The sequence below is a fragment of the Barbus barbus genome (genome assembly GCF_936440315.1).
Source record: "Barbus barbus genome assembly, chromosome: 13".
Classification (NCBI taxonomy): domain Eukaryota; kingdom Metazoa; phylum Chordata; class Actinopteri; order Cypriniformes; family Cyprinidae; genus Barbus; species Barbus barbus.
In genome coordinates this window covers 32,425,741-32,443,850 of record NC_136741.1, presented here as the reverse complement: position 1 = coordinate 32,443,850, position 18,110 = coordinate 32,425,741, and the positions used below count along the sequence as shown (strand labels likewise).

Sequence of the window (18,110 nt, the reverse complement as noted above, 5' to 3'; positions counted from 1 at the left end):
CTTCTAGTGTAATTGTACAAGTGTCCAGCTTCAGCTGCTGCTTCTCGTGTCAAATCTGTACTGATTTTATCAAGTAAGCGTCAGAATAACTGCAGTAATATCTCCAGATGAACTCTTACTGGACTGAAGCAGCTCAGCTTTACTTGATTCTCCATCAATCATTTTCTAGAAGAATCAGTGCGTCTCAAATCTGATCATCAGGATCTTCTGAGGAGTTTATTTCTTCATCTCTCAATCAGCATTGCATTATATATGTTTGGATCATTTCAGTCTCATCTTACTGAGACATATTACTGGAGATATAGAGCGACGACTGATATTTAGATCATTTAATGTCAGTATCTGCTGAACTGTTATAAACATCTCATTGATTTACATTACAAGCAGCAGTATTTCATCATAGAAATATCAGCATCTGCAGCAAATTCATAGTTTTGCTCAGTTTGAGTCTCTGAATAAAATTGAGCTGCTTTTCCTTCATATTCTCACTGTATCAGACTCTATGAGCCATAAAGCCTGATGAATATACTACAAAACATAAAACACATGCAATCTTTTCAGACTTTAAAAAAATATTGTCTAAAGGTTCAATCTGTTTAAATAATTCTGACTATTATTTAATCTGTCAGGTTTTACAGGGTTAAACACGAGCTGATGGTGAGTGTTATAAACAGATGGAAGATCTTCTGTTCATGGAGCTTCATAATGTCCTTCTGCAGAAGAATGACGAACTACATGAATCATTTCATAGCGAGTCAGTCAGCGGTCAGAAGACGGTCTTTAAGTTGCCTTCATGTCTATATTTAGTTGCCTAGCAACATCTTTCACCCGTATCCATGGGAAACACACACACACACACACACATGCAGCTGAAACACATCAGTCAGAATATAATATAAATATCATTAACTGTAAGTGCCAGAGGTGACTAATATCATACTTCACCAGTTATATAATCACAACACATTGGCACCTGTTTGGTATTTAGAGGATTCTGAAATGGTGTTTAAATATGCAAATGATACATTACTCCAATTAAATATGCACTAATTTGCATACATTTCCAGAGCATATATCTGATCATTGGATAAAGTCAGATTCATAGTTTGAGGTTTTCCCTGGAGGAGATTTTGGATTTCTCTTTTATAAATCAGAAAATACTGTCAACAGACAGTAAAACAAACATTTCACCATGTTTTTAGAAGTAAAATATTGCATAAATCAGCGTGAATGAAATATGAACTAATCTTCAGCATATAGAGGGGAATAAAACTACAGTTTGGTATGACTAAGAGAAAGATACGGATTGCAAATTCGTTGAAATCTACAGACACAAATACATAAAGTGCAATAAAGGAAACGCTTAGCTGTGTATTTTGCATGTTTTCCTTCCACTAGCATGAAACAAGAGACATCTGACCGGTGAAGCATGAAAACACATGCCTGCAGTATCTGACCTTAAGGTCGTTTCAGAGCTTTCTATGGTCAGGAGTACAGCAAGTAACATGTTAACACCACTAACCAACCTACAGCTACTAGTCTACCTGTCTTCATCTCTCCATGTGAAGAAACGCAGCAGGACACCGGCTTTCATTTCCTCGTCATTTATTAAAGTCTATGTGCAACAGTTTACTGCAGCTGCATGACGTCACATTGTTTTGAAGGAAACATGCACATACTGAGAGGTCACAGGTCAGACTGACCAGAGTGTGACCAGAGCCATGGACCGTAAGGCAAATAACTTAACAAGAGCAGAACTCGCTCACAGAAAATCCACCCTGAAAGCAGATTCACAGTCCAACGTTTTTTTATACACGACACAGAGGTCAAGGGTCAAAGGTCACGCTTGTCCTCGCAGCGGTGCTCGTTTGGTCTTATTCACATGTTGACGACAAAGTGCTCCTTATGACTTCAATACAGCTAGAGGAACAAAACTAAAAGCCAACCAATAAAACCAGCAGAGCGACTGGAGGCATGGTAAAAACACAAGCTGAGCGGCGGCTAATACTGTCCGGTCCGGCTCAGTCCGGATTGTCTGAGAAGCAGCGTCTGTGCCGTGTTGATTGTGGAGTGCGTTCACAGTATGGTCAGGAGAGGTAGTCAGGCGGTGGGTCCGGGGCCCGGGTTTGGGGCCCCTGTGGTGGGCGACCCGGTCTGGACCTGGGCCTGGAACTGCGCCAGCTGCTCTGGACTGGCCAGGTTCTTCAGCAGCGTGTTCTCCTGCTCCAGCTCAGAGTTCCTCTCCATCAGCTCCTTGATCTGCTCCTTCAGCACCTCCACCTCCTCACGCACCGCATACATCAGGTGACTCTTCACCAGGTCCTGCGCAAACACAACCAGACGTTACCACGACACACAAGAGCTTGAGACAATGAAGCCTCTTCTGCTCACCAAGGCTGTTTATTTGATCAGAAATACAGTAAAAACTGTGAATATAACAGCTTTTCTAGGTGAATATCTATTAAACCCTCAAAGCTGTATTTTCAGCATCATTACTCCAGTCTTCAGTGTCACATGATCTTCAGAAATCATAATAATATACTGATTTACTGCTCAAAAAACATTTCTGATTATTATCAATGTTGAACACAGTTGAGCTGCACAATATTTTTGTGGAAAATGTGATAGATTTTATTTTTCAGGATTCACAGATGAATAGAAAGTTGAAAAGAACAGCATTTATTTGAAACAGAAGTCTTTTCTAGCATTATAAATGTCTTTACTGACACTTTTGATCGAATTAATGCATCCTTGATGAATAAAAGCAGTAATTTCTTTAAAAAACAAGCGTTACTCCATATATATTAGACATATGAAATAATTAACAAGGCATTTAAGCAGAAAATAAACATTTCTGATTATCATCAATGTTACCAACACATAAAAATCTGAATTATTCCAAACGTTTGACCGCCAGTGTGCTTATTCAAGCAACAGAATGATCAAATCCAGTGTTTCCGGCAGAAAATGCCTGAAGAAGCTACAAACTCTCACATCGCTGTTATTTTACTATCATTAATACGCTATTATAGTTTCTATATTTTCAGGCTTCACTTTAGGTTTAGTTTAAATCATTCTTTTATTAGATTCATTTGCATATGTCGGTATTATTGCAGAATCTTGCTGTTCTCTTATATTTTGTTAATATTTAGAATTCTTTATTTTTATATTCTCTATTTTTGCTTAAATTTTAGTTACGGGTTTAATAATTATGCTGCGTGTTTGCCTCATTTTAAAATATCTAATTTTTATTAAATATCTTGTTATTTTAATCTAATCAAAAATGTTGCCTTGGTAACTATGTTTTTTATATGTCAGTTAACGTTTATTTCGTTTCAAGCAGTGTTGTAATGTCACAAATTACTAATACTTCGTTACAGTGCTTAAGTATTTTTTGGGAGTATCTGTACTTTACTTGAGTTTTTATATTTCAGCAAACCTTCACTTTTACTCCTCTACATTTTATCAAGTAATATTCTAAACGGCGACTTCAACTTCTACCAAAGTCATTTTCTGGTAAGATATCTGTACTTTTACTTGAGTATGGCTTTCAGGTACTTTATACACCACTGGTTATATTTGTATGATTTTTGTTTTAGTTATCAATATTATCACGACTCATGTTTTCAGTCATTTGTGATGATCGAATAAGGGTTATTTCCACTCACACTCAATGAGCAGTTTCTTATGAAGTGTTTCAGAGCATCAGAACACAACTAGAAACACGTATATTCCTTACAGAGATTCCCATCATCATGGTTTGGACATGAGCGTGAGGATAGCAGGCATTCTAGAGTCAGCTAAAGCTCTAGAGAGAGATGTTAAAGCCATCAGCGATCAGGACTCTGTATGCAATCTTTAGGGGAACAGAATGTTCTTCATCCAGAGGGTGGAGCTGCTGGGTTATTCAGGGCATCTGTGTCAGCGTTTGCCTAGCAACAAGCACAGGCTCCAAACAGAGCCGGATCCACACCAAACAAACACTCATCACATTACCAATCACATCCACAGCACCTTGCTCACTAACAATAAGCCAATTATTTCACATAGCGAGCAGCTGTGGAGGAGAACTAACTGTGTTAAATGAACCGTAGCCTGGCTGTTCTGCCGTTTTATATTCTGTATATCCACGACTGCATTATTAATGACATTAAACCGGTTTATTGGGCTTCTTGTCAGAAGTCTTTGTGTGATGGCTGGTTATGTAGAGATGATGTGAAGCAAAATATGACCCTGGAGCACAAAACCAGTCATAAGGCTCAATTTTGTGACTTGAGATTCATCTGAAATCTGAATAAATAATCTTTCCATTGATGTATGGTTTGTTATGATAGGACAATATTTGTCTGAGATACAACTATTTGAAAATCTGGAATCTGAGGGAGCAAAAAAATCTAAATATTGAGAAAATCTCCTTTAAAGTTGTTCAAATGAAGTTCTTAGCAATGCATATTACTAATCAAAAATGAAGTTTTGATATATTTACGATAGAAAATGTACTAAATATCTTCATGGAACATGATCTTAATATCCTAATGATTTTTGTCATAAAAGAGAAATGTATAATTTTGATCCATACAATGTATTGTTGGCTATTGCTACAGATATACCTGTGTTACTCATGACTGCTTTTGTGCTGCAGGGTCAGATATAATCATCATCATCATCATCATCATGAAGAGCAGCTCAGACTCACTCACCATGGCTTGCTCGATCTTGTTGTCTATGGCCACAACACTGGCTCCGGAGGAACTGTGGGAAAAACGAAAGAGACCCGGTCAGTTCATTGATTGATTGATTGATTGGGATGATGTTGCATAAGATGTGCATAAACACACAGCAGGAGAAACAGAACAACGCGACGCTTCTGCAGATGAAGATGCTAAAGGATCCTTCAGATGGACATTACATCACATTCACAGCAGCATCGCGATATCATCATTAATCTCTCTCTCGAATGAAGGTAATATTCACCTGTTATCTAGACTCTCAGCGCCCAGAACCGACGACAGAAACGAGATTGAAAAACTCCTCAGATGACAAACACCGACATCCATCGGCAGCGGGTAACACGGAGAATTCATTCTATTCCGCCATCAAGCGCCGAATCACACAAACCGATGCAGAAGCGTCACATTCTCGGTCCTGTGCGTGATTTCTCCCGATGATCGCCACACAAAGGCGCTCGGAATGAGATTACAGTGCGGGAGATCCGCGGACGCTGCGTCATTAGCATAATAAAAGCGGGCTGAGCGCACGGCGGCGCGTCATTGGCTGAGAGCGCGGGGTATTTGACTAATCTATGCCGAGCCCCGCCCCCGCGGCTGCTCACGAACAGAGCCGAACGAAGCCGAAGAGAGCCGACAAGGGAGCGTGCTTATTTCCCTGTTTGCAAACACAATCGCTGCTTGTTTATCAAAATATCAACACGTTCCAAAGAAAATTCCCTATTTAAAAATAACTACTATCATTGTACTATTTATTTATATTATTTTTGACGCATTTCAGGTTGTGCTGATGAAAATGTTTTTTTTATTTATTTATATGTTTATTATTGAAATGATGTTATATGCATGTGTCAATTTTATTTAATTTCTTTATTTTCTTAAATATGTGGGTATATAGTATTTACAGAGTTTTGACTTTTAGTTTTAGTTACTTTTTCTTATTTGTAAGTCGCTTTGGACAAAAGCATCTGCTAAATGACAAAAGTAAACAAAAAAAAAAACTTTTTTGTGCTGCAATAGCCTGGCTTGTCAAATTTTAAATAAAAAAAACTATAATAATAATAATAATAATAGGTCCACAGGAAACATTATGCAACAGAATAACACCCATAATAACTCAAAGATATTAGTATTATAAAGAAAGAGGCCACAGACTATACAAAAATGATAAAAGAAAAAAAAATGATTAAGCAACAAATGATGAATTTATGTAAGCGGTGAAAGAGCAGAACTACATCATCTGTCATCAATAGATGAAGAACAAACTCGAGTCTAGGTCACATTTATTAATTTAGCAGATTTCAAGGACTATAAATCATATATAAGTATCTATGTGTGTGTGTGTATATGTGTATATATATAGGGATGCTCCGAATGATTGGCAGATAATCACATTTTATGACTCGATCGGTACTCATACATTTGGCTGATCTCACGAACCGATCGCTATTTGATGACGTCAACGCATGGCTACATATATGATGCATGGGAACATATGCTGCAAATCATCTCCGGTGTGGATCTGCTATGACGTTTCGAGAAACAATGAAATTCGTTATATGTCGTGTATGTTTTGCATGATAAGATGAATGGGTGGTTCATTTTTAACAGCAGATTCAGTGACATTAGAGCTGATCTGAGCATCACTGCAGTGTCTGAGGAGCGCAGGCTTTACGGCTCCAAGGGCACCGGACAATGTAAAGGCGTCAGTTTGGCTATATGTGGTTCTGACTGTCGTATAATAATATGCTCTATGAACGCAACTCTATGAAGTGTTATTGCCATACTAGACTTTACCTTCTGCTCTAGTTTTGTTTTGTGTTAAACATGGAAGAAAAACAGTCTTAAGTAGGGATAACTGCAGGTTCGGCGTGGCTAAAGGTGCGACTCATTGACACCCTCCATGCTAATCGACTTAATTGATGATGTCGACGAATCGCTGCAGCCCTAATATATATATAATATGTATATAATATATGTGTGTGTGTGTGTGTGTGTGTGTGAGTGACCCTGAAGCACAAAACCAGTCATAAGTGTAAATTTTTCGAAATTGAGATGTATACATCATCTGAAGCTGAATAAATAATCTTTCCATTGATGTATGGTTTGTTATGATAGGACAATATTTGTCTGAGATACAACTATTAGAAAATCTGGAATCTGAGGGAGCAAAAAAATCTAAATATTGAGAAAATCTCCTTTAAAGTTGTTCAAATGAAGTTATTAGCAATGCATATTACTAATCAAAAATTTAGTTTTGGTATATTTATGGTAAGAAATTATGGAACGTGATCTCTACTTAATATCCTAATGATTTTTGACATAAAAAAAAAAATCTATAATTTTGATCCATACAATGTATTGTTAGCTATTGCTACAAATATACCCCAGCGACTTAAGACTGGTTTTGTGGTCCAGGGTCACATATACACATACATATACATATATATAAATAAAAATGAATGAATGAACAATACTCAAGCTTTCAATGAAATTATAACAGCTCTGGTGAAATAAATGCATGTCAAGTTTATTAACTGCTTGTTCAAATATCCAGATATTGGACTTCAGGCTCTTCAACACATTTTTCTTTCCATACACACTGAAAGATGTATGAGGCTGTACTGATGCTTTACATAACCATTACTCCACTGAACAGAGACGAGGAGCAGAATCAAGACTTTCTCTGAAAACACATCAGCTCTGAACAAACCTCACCGTAAGTTACCTCGAGATTTCAGAATGCAAAACACCACTAACATGAGCAAACAAAACCATCAGACATGATGAGATGATTGAGTCAGGTTTATTGTCTGCTGTGGTGAATACAATGATTTCCTCCTTCAGATTCATCACTATCAGGTCCTTCTTCAGAGGAACAATCACTCATCCAGAAATAAGAATAACTCAATCATCTAATGAACACATCTCACATCTTCTGAGGAGCGTTTATTTCTTCATCTCTCAATCAGCATTGCATTGCATTATATGTTTGGATCATTTAAATAGAGTTGTTGATACAGCAAAATTCCTCAATATATTTTCAATTATTTTGCAATTAAAAAAAGAACACCTTGAATGCAAATATAAGCTGCTATGGATAAAAGTGTTGCCAAATGCATAAATGTGAATGTAAATTATATTTTTTTATTTTTACATTTTGAATCTACTCCGCAAACTGGCTGTTTTTTGAAATGATGATCCTTTGATTAATAACACAAAAAGACAAAAGGTTATCACAAACATACAAAGATCTCAAGATCCATATCAAGACTGAAAAAAGCTTATATAACTGATGTGTCACCTCAGCTGAAGCTCTGTTGACAATCATGGCAGTCATTAATCATGTGTTGATTGGTTGACTGACACACACACGTTTACCTGCGGTGCTCCAGTTCCCAGAACAGCAAGCGCAGCGGCATCTTCTCCGTCTCTCTCATGCAGGTGTCAATCAAATGCCCCTTACGCCTGGCTCGAACCCTCACACCTCCAACACTGAGCCGTCACACACACGCGACGCTCCTTCAGTGCTCAATCACACAGAGATGCTGAAGTCACCAGAGTCACATGACCAGCCACTGTTACATAAACAGTGCAGATCAGAAGAACCAGCCAATCAAGAGCCGCGGTTCACACATGTCCTGCGCTCTCACATGCTCACATGAAATTCATGCAAGTTAGAGACAAAATCGTATAAATGATGAAAGTGAATCTCAGAGCCACTGAAAATCAGGATTGTGAATCATTTACAACAAAACGTTCAAACGGTTCAGATTCTGCACTGTTTCTATGTCACTAATCAAACGTGACTCTTTATTGAAGCTGCTGAAGATGCTGTTTGGATGATCTCAGATGATCATCTCCGGTGCTCACACATTCATTAAGCTTCTCACTCAATTTGTAATATAACTTCTACTGAAATAATTGTTCTATTAAATCATAAATTGTTGGAAAATATAAGTATGTTTCTATTTCTTTGTAATAATTTGTGAAATTTACAATTTCTGAGTGAAATGTGCATGCAGATGGCACACAGATTTTCCACAGCATCTACCAATCACAGCGCAGATTTACACGACACCTCATCAACAACACAAACCACAGCTGTCAATCATCCAGTGGGAGGAGGAGCCAGAGGAGGAGGGACAGCAGTCAGTCTGACCTCATGACAACAGTGTGTGTGTGTGTGTGTGTGTGTGTGTGCAAATGCTTGTGTTATGCGTGTAACCTACATATAGGGGTGGGCTATATGGAAAAAATATCATATCACGATTATTTTAGAAATATCACGATTCACAATTTTATCACAATTCTTTGTCATGTTAGTTTTACTATTTTGGTTTTACAAGTTGTCTGAGCATTACAGCCGAACTAGAAAGACAAAGCCTTTCAAGGTAACAAAAAACAACAAAAAAAGACATGGTAGATATTTAGGCCAAAGTGGGCGAAGATAAAAAAATCTGTCATTATTTTCTTTTTCTTATTAAAAATAAGAACAAAGATACACATTACAAATACACATAATATACAAATAAAACAAACAGTGCTTTATTTCCAGGTACAATAGGTGTATTTAGCAGAGCATTCAATGAAATTGAATAAACAAATATAAAAATAAAACACTACATGGACTGATTCCTAAAGCAACTGTAATAAACAATCAGTTGCTGGTCCTCAGTGACTTCCATAGGATTGTTCTTTCCTATCAAAGCCAATGTGGACCAGCAACTGTTTGGTTACCCTCATTCTTCAAAATATCTTCTTTTGGGTTCAGCACAAGAAATTAATAGAGGTTTGGGACAACATGTGAGTGAGTAAATAATGACAGAAATTAAATTTTAGGGTGAACTATCCCTTTAAATGACAGTCGACAGCATGTTTAGTGTCCTGTCCCTTTAAGAGCTGCACGCATCTAATATACAGGCACGCATCTGCTTCTCTCTTAACTATTTACTTTTATTTTAGAGATAACCAACTGAGTCTGTATGTAAACCTTGTGTGTTTTGACAGTATTGGCGCAAAAGATAAGTTAGTTGAGTAATCAGGCGCTGTTAGACAGGCTTTTTAGTGCGCGTGCTTCAGGTGTATGCGCTCAGAAAAAGAGCACGTCAGACCAGCGCGCGAATTAAACATTTAACCAGCAAGGCTTGTGTGCAAATAATGTACTTTTGCGATCGTGAATAAGTGCAGTGTCCTGTCAGAGTAACTCTCCTGCTGTATGTCGTGTTGTACAGTATATAGAGACGGAGGAGCCAGAACTGTATTTGACATCATGTGTGCTGTAGCACGATACTACCATATTTCTTCAAAAGCAGATCGTGGAGACATTTTTATTGTCCACGATCAAACATCGTCACATCGCACACCTCTACCTACATATGACAATCCCATCAGCAACGAAACCCCCACTTCATAAATAATCTACAGCATGCACTCTGAGAGAAAATAATGGAGCAGAAGAGAGCAAAACTCCTCCAACTGATGTTTCTGCTCCACATATTTATTCAACAGTGTTGAAATAGTGCTGGAATACTAAATATGGATTAGTGATAGGGGTGTGCCATAAAAAAAAAAAAAAAAGATCTCAATATTTTCTAGGATTTTATCGATAACGATAATTACAAGATATTTTGTTATTGTGCTGGTATCTTAAGGACTGCTGTGGATGGCTGACTATTGAAGTTGGATATTCTTCATATTTTGTGTGGTGGTCAGTTCACACTGATAGAAATTAATCTTTTCCAATAAGTTTGAATTAAGCTTTTTTTTTACTTTTATAGGCATTTTTACCTTTATAAAACCATTTTTATCTAAACGTATGCATCATTTTTGAGTCAAATTCTTATATTTAATCAATCAAGACATTTGGGCTGTTACCAAACAAATAAAATCACTTCAGTATCAACAAAATTCATCTTTACAAAGCAGAGGAAACACAGAAGCTACATCTGAAGTGGTGTTTAGATGCAGTTACAGTTTAATGCAGGACATGAATGCATTTAACCTGCAATTACAAATGCATACATTTTTCATATTAAAAATAAAACATTGAATACTATTATTTGAAAGTATTTAAATAGAAAGAAACTTTAAATGTGAAATGAAAACCGCCGCCACTGGTTTTTGAAAAATACGCGATGTCAAAATAGCACATCATTAAAACAACAATTATGATATTATCGCAGACAATATATAAATCGCACACTCCTAGTGAGTGCGTGTGTCTCAATGTTCAGAGTGTGTGTGTCTCAATGTTCAGAGTGTGTGTGTCTCAATGTTCAGAGTGTGTGTGTCTCAATGTTCAGAGTGTGTGTGTCTCAATGTTCAGAGTGTGTGTGTCTCAATGTTCAGAGTGTGTGTGTCTCAATCACAGTTGGCAACACTGTGAGGAAGATGAAAATATCCACACAATGCCAGACTATGGTTGCCATAGCAACAAGGAGGCACTAAGAACCCCTTTTCCGCCAACGCAGATGGAAGACTACATCAGCTCCTCTGTGTGTGTCCTGCGCTGGGAAATGCTGTCAGATGAGCGCTGCAGTAACAAGCTGGATTGTCACTGTTTGCATCATTCTTGCATAATTAGTATCCATATATGAGCTCATTCAGATCTCAACCGTTTGTCTCACTGTAGGACTGCAGTCACTCTGGACAAAAGTGTCCACTAAATGGTTTAAAATGATTAAAAATGCTGAAAATGACAACTGTACAAAAACACACATATACAAAATACATTTAACCTAAAATACTGATGCTGAAGAAACACAAATCCATGTCATCGGTCCACTGTCCACTATCCATGAGTGTGTTTCTCACATTTCATCACTCTGATGCAGGGCACGTAGCAACTGTTGCTAAGGCATGCTGATTGGCTAGAGGTCTCTGTGCTCTTGCATAAGAGTCATGATGGGAGCGAGCACATCCAGATAAACACACACACACACACACCACAGAACATCAGGAGCATCATCAGCTCCGGCGTGAAACCAGACAGACGTTCAGCTCTGATGCGTTTCTTCTGACAGACTAATGAACTCTAATGAGAAAACACTAACGAACACCAGATGTGTGACAGACAGTACCTTTCGTTTTACACACAGTCTAAGACTAAAGCAGAGATTAATAATAAAAATAGCAAATAATGGTGCAGTGCAGTAATGCAGCTGATACTGACTCAAGATGAGTAACTGGATGAACGAAAAGTCTCAAGAGGAAACACATTCAGCTCATGTTTTAAACAAATAAATAAGAGGTTATACTTTGCATTAAAAATTAAGCCTGTCTACAGTTATGCATTTTGCAGATGCTTTCATCCAAAGTGACTAACAAACATGTGATTCATCAGAAAGACAACTATCTTTGTAACACACAACGCCAGGTTTATTAGCTTATACTACATTAGGAAGTAAGCTAGAGAAGAGGACGAATGCAAAGAATCCATAGGTCCATAACCATTTTCACACACACTTAGTTCTCTGTCAGTTTCTCATTACTGTAATATAGGATTCCTTTACTGCAAGAAGAAATATGATCTGAACATGTTCTTGAGAGACTCATCCAATTTAATTTTATCTCTAAAGGAGATGAATAAAACTAAAACTGATTAAACACACACACACATCTGACGTCTGGGCAGCAGAAATAGGGCACAGCGCGTGACGACTGCAGTCACATGAGCGCAGCCAGAGCTGCAGTAATGCATGCGACCGAGCACAGCTGCGAGTGGAGATTCACTGACACCTGAAGGACAAACACAGCACTGCAGCTGCTTCTGATCAAACCCATCACACACCTCATCTCATTTAAACCAAAGTGAAGAATAATATACACCAATCTGTATCATAACAGAAATCTCAGAGATAAACAGTTATCTACCTAAGATCAAGACAGTGGCTAATATCAGCTAAAACCAAGAGAATCACGCATAGAAAACCACAAAACCAGCAGAAATACTGTCACTAGACTGAAATATCAATGCAGCACTGCAGTCTTCAAATGCTGAACATTTTACAACTTCATTCTATAATACCTCTGTAATGTGATCTGCACTGCTGCTCTATCTACAAGATGAATAAACGTGAATGAACAATACTGAATATTCAACAGATGATTTAAGACCAAGAACATCATATAAGAAAGTAAAGAGTCAGATTAAGGTTTCATGTTCAATATTAAGGAGGAATCACTGAATGAGCGTTTGAGTCACATGACTGATGCTGAGCACTGCACTGATTACATACGAGACACAGCGATGGATTCATACATCAGTGATTCAAACCCACACCGTACTGTACCGTACTGTACACACTGTACTGTAGATCGTATGGAGCACGCAAACACTTCACTCCACTGTCATTACGGGCCCTCATTACACTATACACACGTAATTCAGCAAGTGGCAGAACAGTCATTCTGTGCAATTATTTTTTATTCCAATACTGTGCTTTTGTCAGTCAGATCAAACAATGAGTCAAGAAAGATGTAAGATTGATTTGAAACTTTAATTTCAAAGTAAAAAAAAATAAATAATAAAAATACATACAATCAGTCGCTTTCATTTTCATGGTAAGAAGGGTTTAAAATTCAATGAAATTTTTACAGTTTCTATGAACTTTTGCAGTTTCTTGAGAGCTTTTAGAGACATCCATGAAACAGACTAAGGACTGTTAAAAATTAGACAGGAATTAAAGAATAAAAAAAAATAAAAAAATTATATATATATATATATATATATATATATATATATATATATATATATATATATATATATATATATATATATATATATATATATATATATACACACACACATATACACACACACACTGTATTATTATAGTATTAGTTTTTAATGTGGTAAGACTTTATTTTGAGGTGTCCTTGTTAGACGTTACATACACTTACTATAGAATTTGCACAAAATAATGCATAGTTGCATGCAATAACCCTAAACCAAACTCTAATCCTAAACATAACCCTATAGGTACATGCAGTTAATTAATACTCAGTACTTAAATGTATAATTGCACTGTAACAAAGACACCTGAAAATAAAGTGTAACCAAATGTGTAAATATATGTGGATGTTTCTTGCTCTCTTAGAGCTGCCAGCCTGAAATGTGTTGTACCTCATGCAATTACAATAAAGCATCTCTTTCTTTCTTTTTAAACCTTTGCCAAGTATTAAAAATCAGTGAGCTCTTGACCAGACACACAGAAGATACGGTTACTGATGAAGCAGGAGGATGTGTGATCATGTGTGTCACTGCAGATATTATGGAAATATCAGACATATCATTCTGATTCATCAGGACTAAAGAAACATATGAGCACAGGAAAAACTACTGACAAAAACAGAATAGAATATTAAATACATAAAACACTGAACAGATGACTGAAATTACAAAAGATGCCACATGATTTATATTTAATGCTCTGGTTAAACACCTGAGAGATACAGATCTATCAGAAAAACTGAAAAATCAAGCAGAATTCATGATGTACTCGATAACTTTAACCCTGTGGATGGTAAACAGGCCGCATCACGCAGGTGATTCAGAGCTGATAAAGATGACGCTCACTGAGAACAGAAATCAATCCACATTCAATGCAAACACGAAGATCTGAAGCATCAACTGCATTAAATCCCAGCAGGACGTGATGAGTGTAACGACACGCAGCCACCGCAGCATCAGCACCACACTCACAAGAGCATCTTCTGCTGAGTCACTGCAGATGCGTCACCATGGCAACCAGACCGGTCAATCCAACACGCTAGAGCTACTGACCACACTCCAGCAGACAGAGATCAGGCCGATTGCTGGGAAAAGTTTTAAAAGAGATGGAGAAAGAGGAACGACGGACGAGTTCTCTGGAGACGAGCGGATATATTTAGAGGCACTAGATTACCCTGACATTGACCACAAACAGAACAGAGCGCCTCGTTCAAGGACAAACTCATCAAAACACTGCAGGAGAATCACACTAAAGCTCACTAGAAAGATTATGCTATTAAAATGTGTCACTCAGGAATCAGAGTTCTGCATTACAATAATTTGGGGTTTATTGACATGCTAATAACCTCACAATACAAAAATCTTAATGGTCCTAAAAAGGGAATGCAAAATATTACAACTTTCTCTGATTTTGGAGTTGAAATATGACCAGAGTCCTCATTTATCAACAGTGCGTACGCACAGATGTGCTCGTAATGAGTGCTTACACACAGTTTCACGCAAAGTGTGAGATCTATCAACACAAAATATAGAACCTTTTCTACGCACTGTTGATAAATGAGGCACCTGGATTTGAGATTCACCCTTCAATGAGGTCAGATGCATAAAAACATTTTTTGTTGCTTGAAATAATAAAAAATAAACATTAAATTAAAAAAATAAAAAAAATAAAATAAAATTATATATGTATATATATATATATATATATAAAATACACCCTTTTTTTCTAACTATTTTATTTTTAAAATTAGTTTGAAGTTAATGTACTAAAATAACAATATTAATAAAATTATATAAACATTTAAAAATGTAAAAAAAATTAAACAGAAAAAAAAAACAGAATTTTAAAAGTTTAAATGCATCAAGTTTACCTAAAATAATGAAAAATTTCTATTAAAAAACAAAGACTTATTTAAAAAAATAATAAATTATATATAAATATATAATAAAAAAAAAACGAAAAGAAAAAACTACATCAATTATCCTAAAATAACATTGAACACAATCACAGTCATCACTCCCTCATAAACAAGTGGTTTTGAGTTTGTCTCTTACCTGTCTTCATCTGCTCCAGTCGAGACAGCAAAAGCACCGGCAGCTCCGTCCTGTCCAAGAGCAGCAGCAGCCGGTCCTGCGAGGCCTGCCCTGCCTCCAGCAGCCAGCGACAGCAGCGTGTGGTGCTGCAGCAGGAGCCGCTGCGCATCTTCCAGCTGCGAGGCAGTCACGTACGCGGGGCCCGCCAGGTGCAGAGGGGCCCTCAGCGGCTGCAGGTCGCTCTGAGCAGAGCCGGAGCTGCGGGATGAAGACAGCTGCGCTCCAGGTTGGTCCGGGTTGATGTCCATCTGCAGGGGCCTCGGAGACACGGGCCCCAGAATCCCGATGGACACTGGAGGGGCTCTGGGTGACACTGCGTTCGGAATCGGAGGAATCTGAAGAGGTTGGACATTTGCCGCGATCTGAGCGTATTCCACCGGAGCGTAGCTGCTCTGGGGCTCTACACTGTAGGATCGTACCGGAGCGGATGAGCTCTCCGTCGGAGGAATCAGGTGAGCGCCTGCGTCTTGAGCGTAAACCTGCTGGACATCTCCTGCGCTGCCGCTCAAGGTGCTTCCAGAGGAGCTGCCGCTCGTGGTCTCGTGCTCTGATTGAATGAGGCTCTCCACGGCTCTGTGAGCGACGGACGCGGCGTCTCCAGCTGGTGCGTCTTTTTCGTAAAACTCCGTACAAGTCCAGCGTCCTTTCCGAAACGGCTCCGTGTTGGAGTCTAGCTTCACCACCCTGAAGCGCGACGCGGTGGTCGCAGGATTTGCGGATACAAACGGCATCGTAGCTCCAGCGGCGGAGTCCGTCGCGACAGAAACCGAGCTTGACGCGGATCCGCCGGCCTCCGCTTGAACGGAGCGTCCGCTTGGGGCCAAAGCCTGCTGAACCTCGGGGATCGCGGAAGGAATCGTAGAAGGAGTCGTTGAAGGAGTCGTTGAAGGAGCCACGGATCGTCCGGTCTTGTGATGATGATGATGGACGCCGTTGACCATATATCCCTGGTGCATCACCGGCTCGTTAGGCGACGCGACTCCCGGCGTCTCGCCGCCGTGTAAACTATTCAGCGTCTCCTCAGACGAGCTCCGCTCGGGGACGCCGGTGTCCGTGGCTCGGGAAACCGACACGTCGAGGATATCTGACGACGACAGGTCCTCGGTGTGCGACTCGTCCATGTCGTCGTAGCTCTCGGTGTCTTCGGCGATGCTGTTGTTGGCGCTGGCGGAGGACACCTGCGCGGGCAGGACGCTGGTGATCTGGAAGCCGCTCTTCTTCTTCACCGTCGGGATACCGAGACTGTGCGGCCCGGGGGACGACGAACCGGCCGGCGGCGGATGCGCCATCGCGGCGGTCGTCGGTAAACGGTGCGCTGGAGCTGATGAACACGCTACAGTCGGTGCAGTGACGTCGTTATCAAACCGTTTATAGTCCCCATTTAAAGAGTCTGACAGCTGCTCCGACGGATCTCTGCGCGGCTAGCGATCAGCGAGTGTTTATGATGAATAACGCAGGCTAGCGTCGGCTAGCTCCCGGTTAGCACGTTAACCGCGCCGGTTGGTTAACAGACAACGAACTCAATCCATCAGCAGAATATCGTTAACTTTATGTCCTGACAGAAATACGCGGTTGTGTCAACGACACGCGTCAGTTACCGGCTGATAAACGAACATAAACAGACCGTCGACATCACCTCAGAATTGCAGACGCTCCTCCGAACTCTTGATTTGAGTGAATTCGGACTCAGACGCTCCGAGTCGCCGGTTAAATCCGTTTCACGCCGCTTTCTGCTCTCAGGCCTGCGTGAGGAGGGAGAAATGGCTTCATTCGCAGGTTTGCTGTCTCATCCCGTCGCTGTCTCATCGCTGCTGAACGCTGTTAGCACGCTAACCGACGAGCTAGCAGCTGTGGTGACGCCGGCAGGGGGCGGGGCCGTGGCGCGCAGGGCACGCCCACCACTGATCCGGGAACGCTGAGACATTATTTTATTTTATTTATTTTTATGGAGTCATTCATTAGTTTTCACATCTGTTTGTGAAAAATATATAAAAATATTACATTATAAAATATACATATTAAGCATTTTATTGTTGTTATATTTTACATGGACTAATTAACCTTTTAGTATTGCAGTGTAAATAATTGTTTTGATGTAAATAATTTTAGTGTAATTGTTTTCAGTGACACTGAAGTAATAATATTGCAGTAAAGCATCTGTAACAATACATCACAGATGCAATTGCAAATTTTAAAAAGCAATTTATATCTGAAGAGTTCAGGTGTAAAAGCCTCTAAGTGCGTCTGAAATGTTCTTCTAAAATTAGTGTTTTTCTCAGGCTCCTATATTTATGTTCAATTATTTCACTTTAGTAGCAATGAAAAGAACCTATTCGTTGCCATTAAAGTGAAATCACTGAACCTTTGCATCTGAACTCTTCATACACACACACACACACATATATATATATATATTAAAATATTACATGGACTAATTAAACATTTTGTAAGTTTTGCAGGGTAAAATTGTGGTAAAAAAAAGGGTAAACAGCCACGCTAGGCATAAATAGCTAGATGTGATAAACTGATGCTCAAATACTGTGATTATTCTTACA

General features: G+C 39.0%; 1 protein-coding gene across 1 annotated transcript; it reads right to left on the bottom strand.

Moving 5' to 3' along the window:
• Positions 1-200: 200 nt before the first annotated feature.
• Positions 201-17,407, bottom strand: LOC306879446 (TSC22 domain family protein 1-like). The gene is made up of 3 exons (XM_079432398.1): positions 15,517-17,407; positions 4,701-4,752; positions 201-2,322 (listed from the first exon to the last, which is right to left on the bottom strand). Exons 1-3 carry the CDS (start codon positions 16,842-16,844, stop codon positions 2,101-2,103), a joined length of 1,602 nt encoding a protein of 533 aa, XP_079288524.1. The 5' UTR covers positions 16,845-17,407; the 3' UTR covers positions 201-2,100.
• Between the last annotated feature and the right edge of the window lie 703 nt (positions 17,408-18,110).

Coding starts and splice junctions, on each gene's coding strand:
- LOC306879446 (XM_079432398.1), bottom strand. CDS start 16,844: ATGGCGCATCCGCCGCCGGCCGGTTCGTCGTCCCCCGGGCCGCACAGT. Junction 4,753..15,516: donor ACTGGAGCAGATGAAGACAG/GTAAGAGACAAA, acceptor TTTTTCCCACAG/TTCCTCCGGAGCCAGTGTTG. Junction 2,323..4,700: donor ACAAGATCGAGCAAGCCATG/GTGAGTGAGTCT, acceptor GTGTTTGCGCAG/GACCTGGTGAAGAGTCACCT.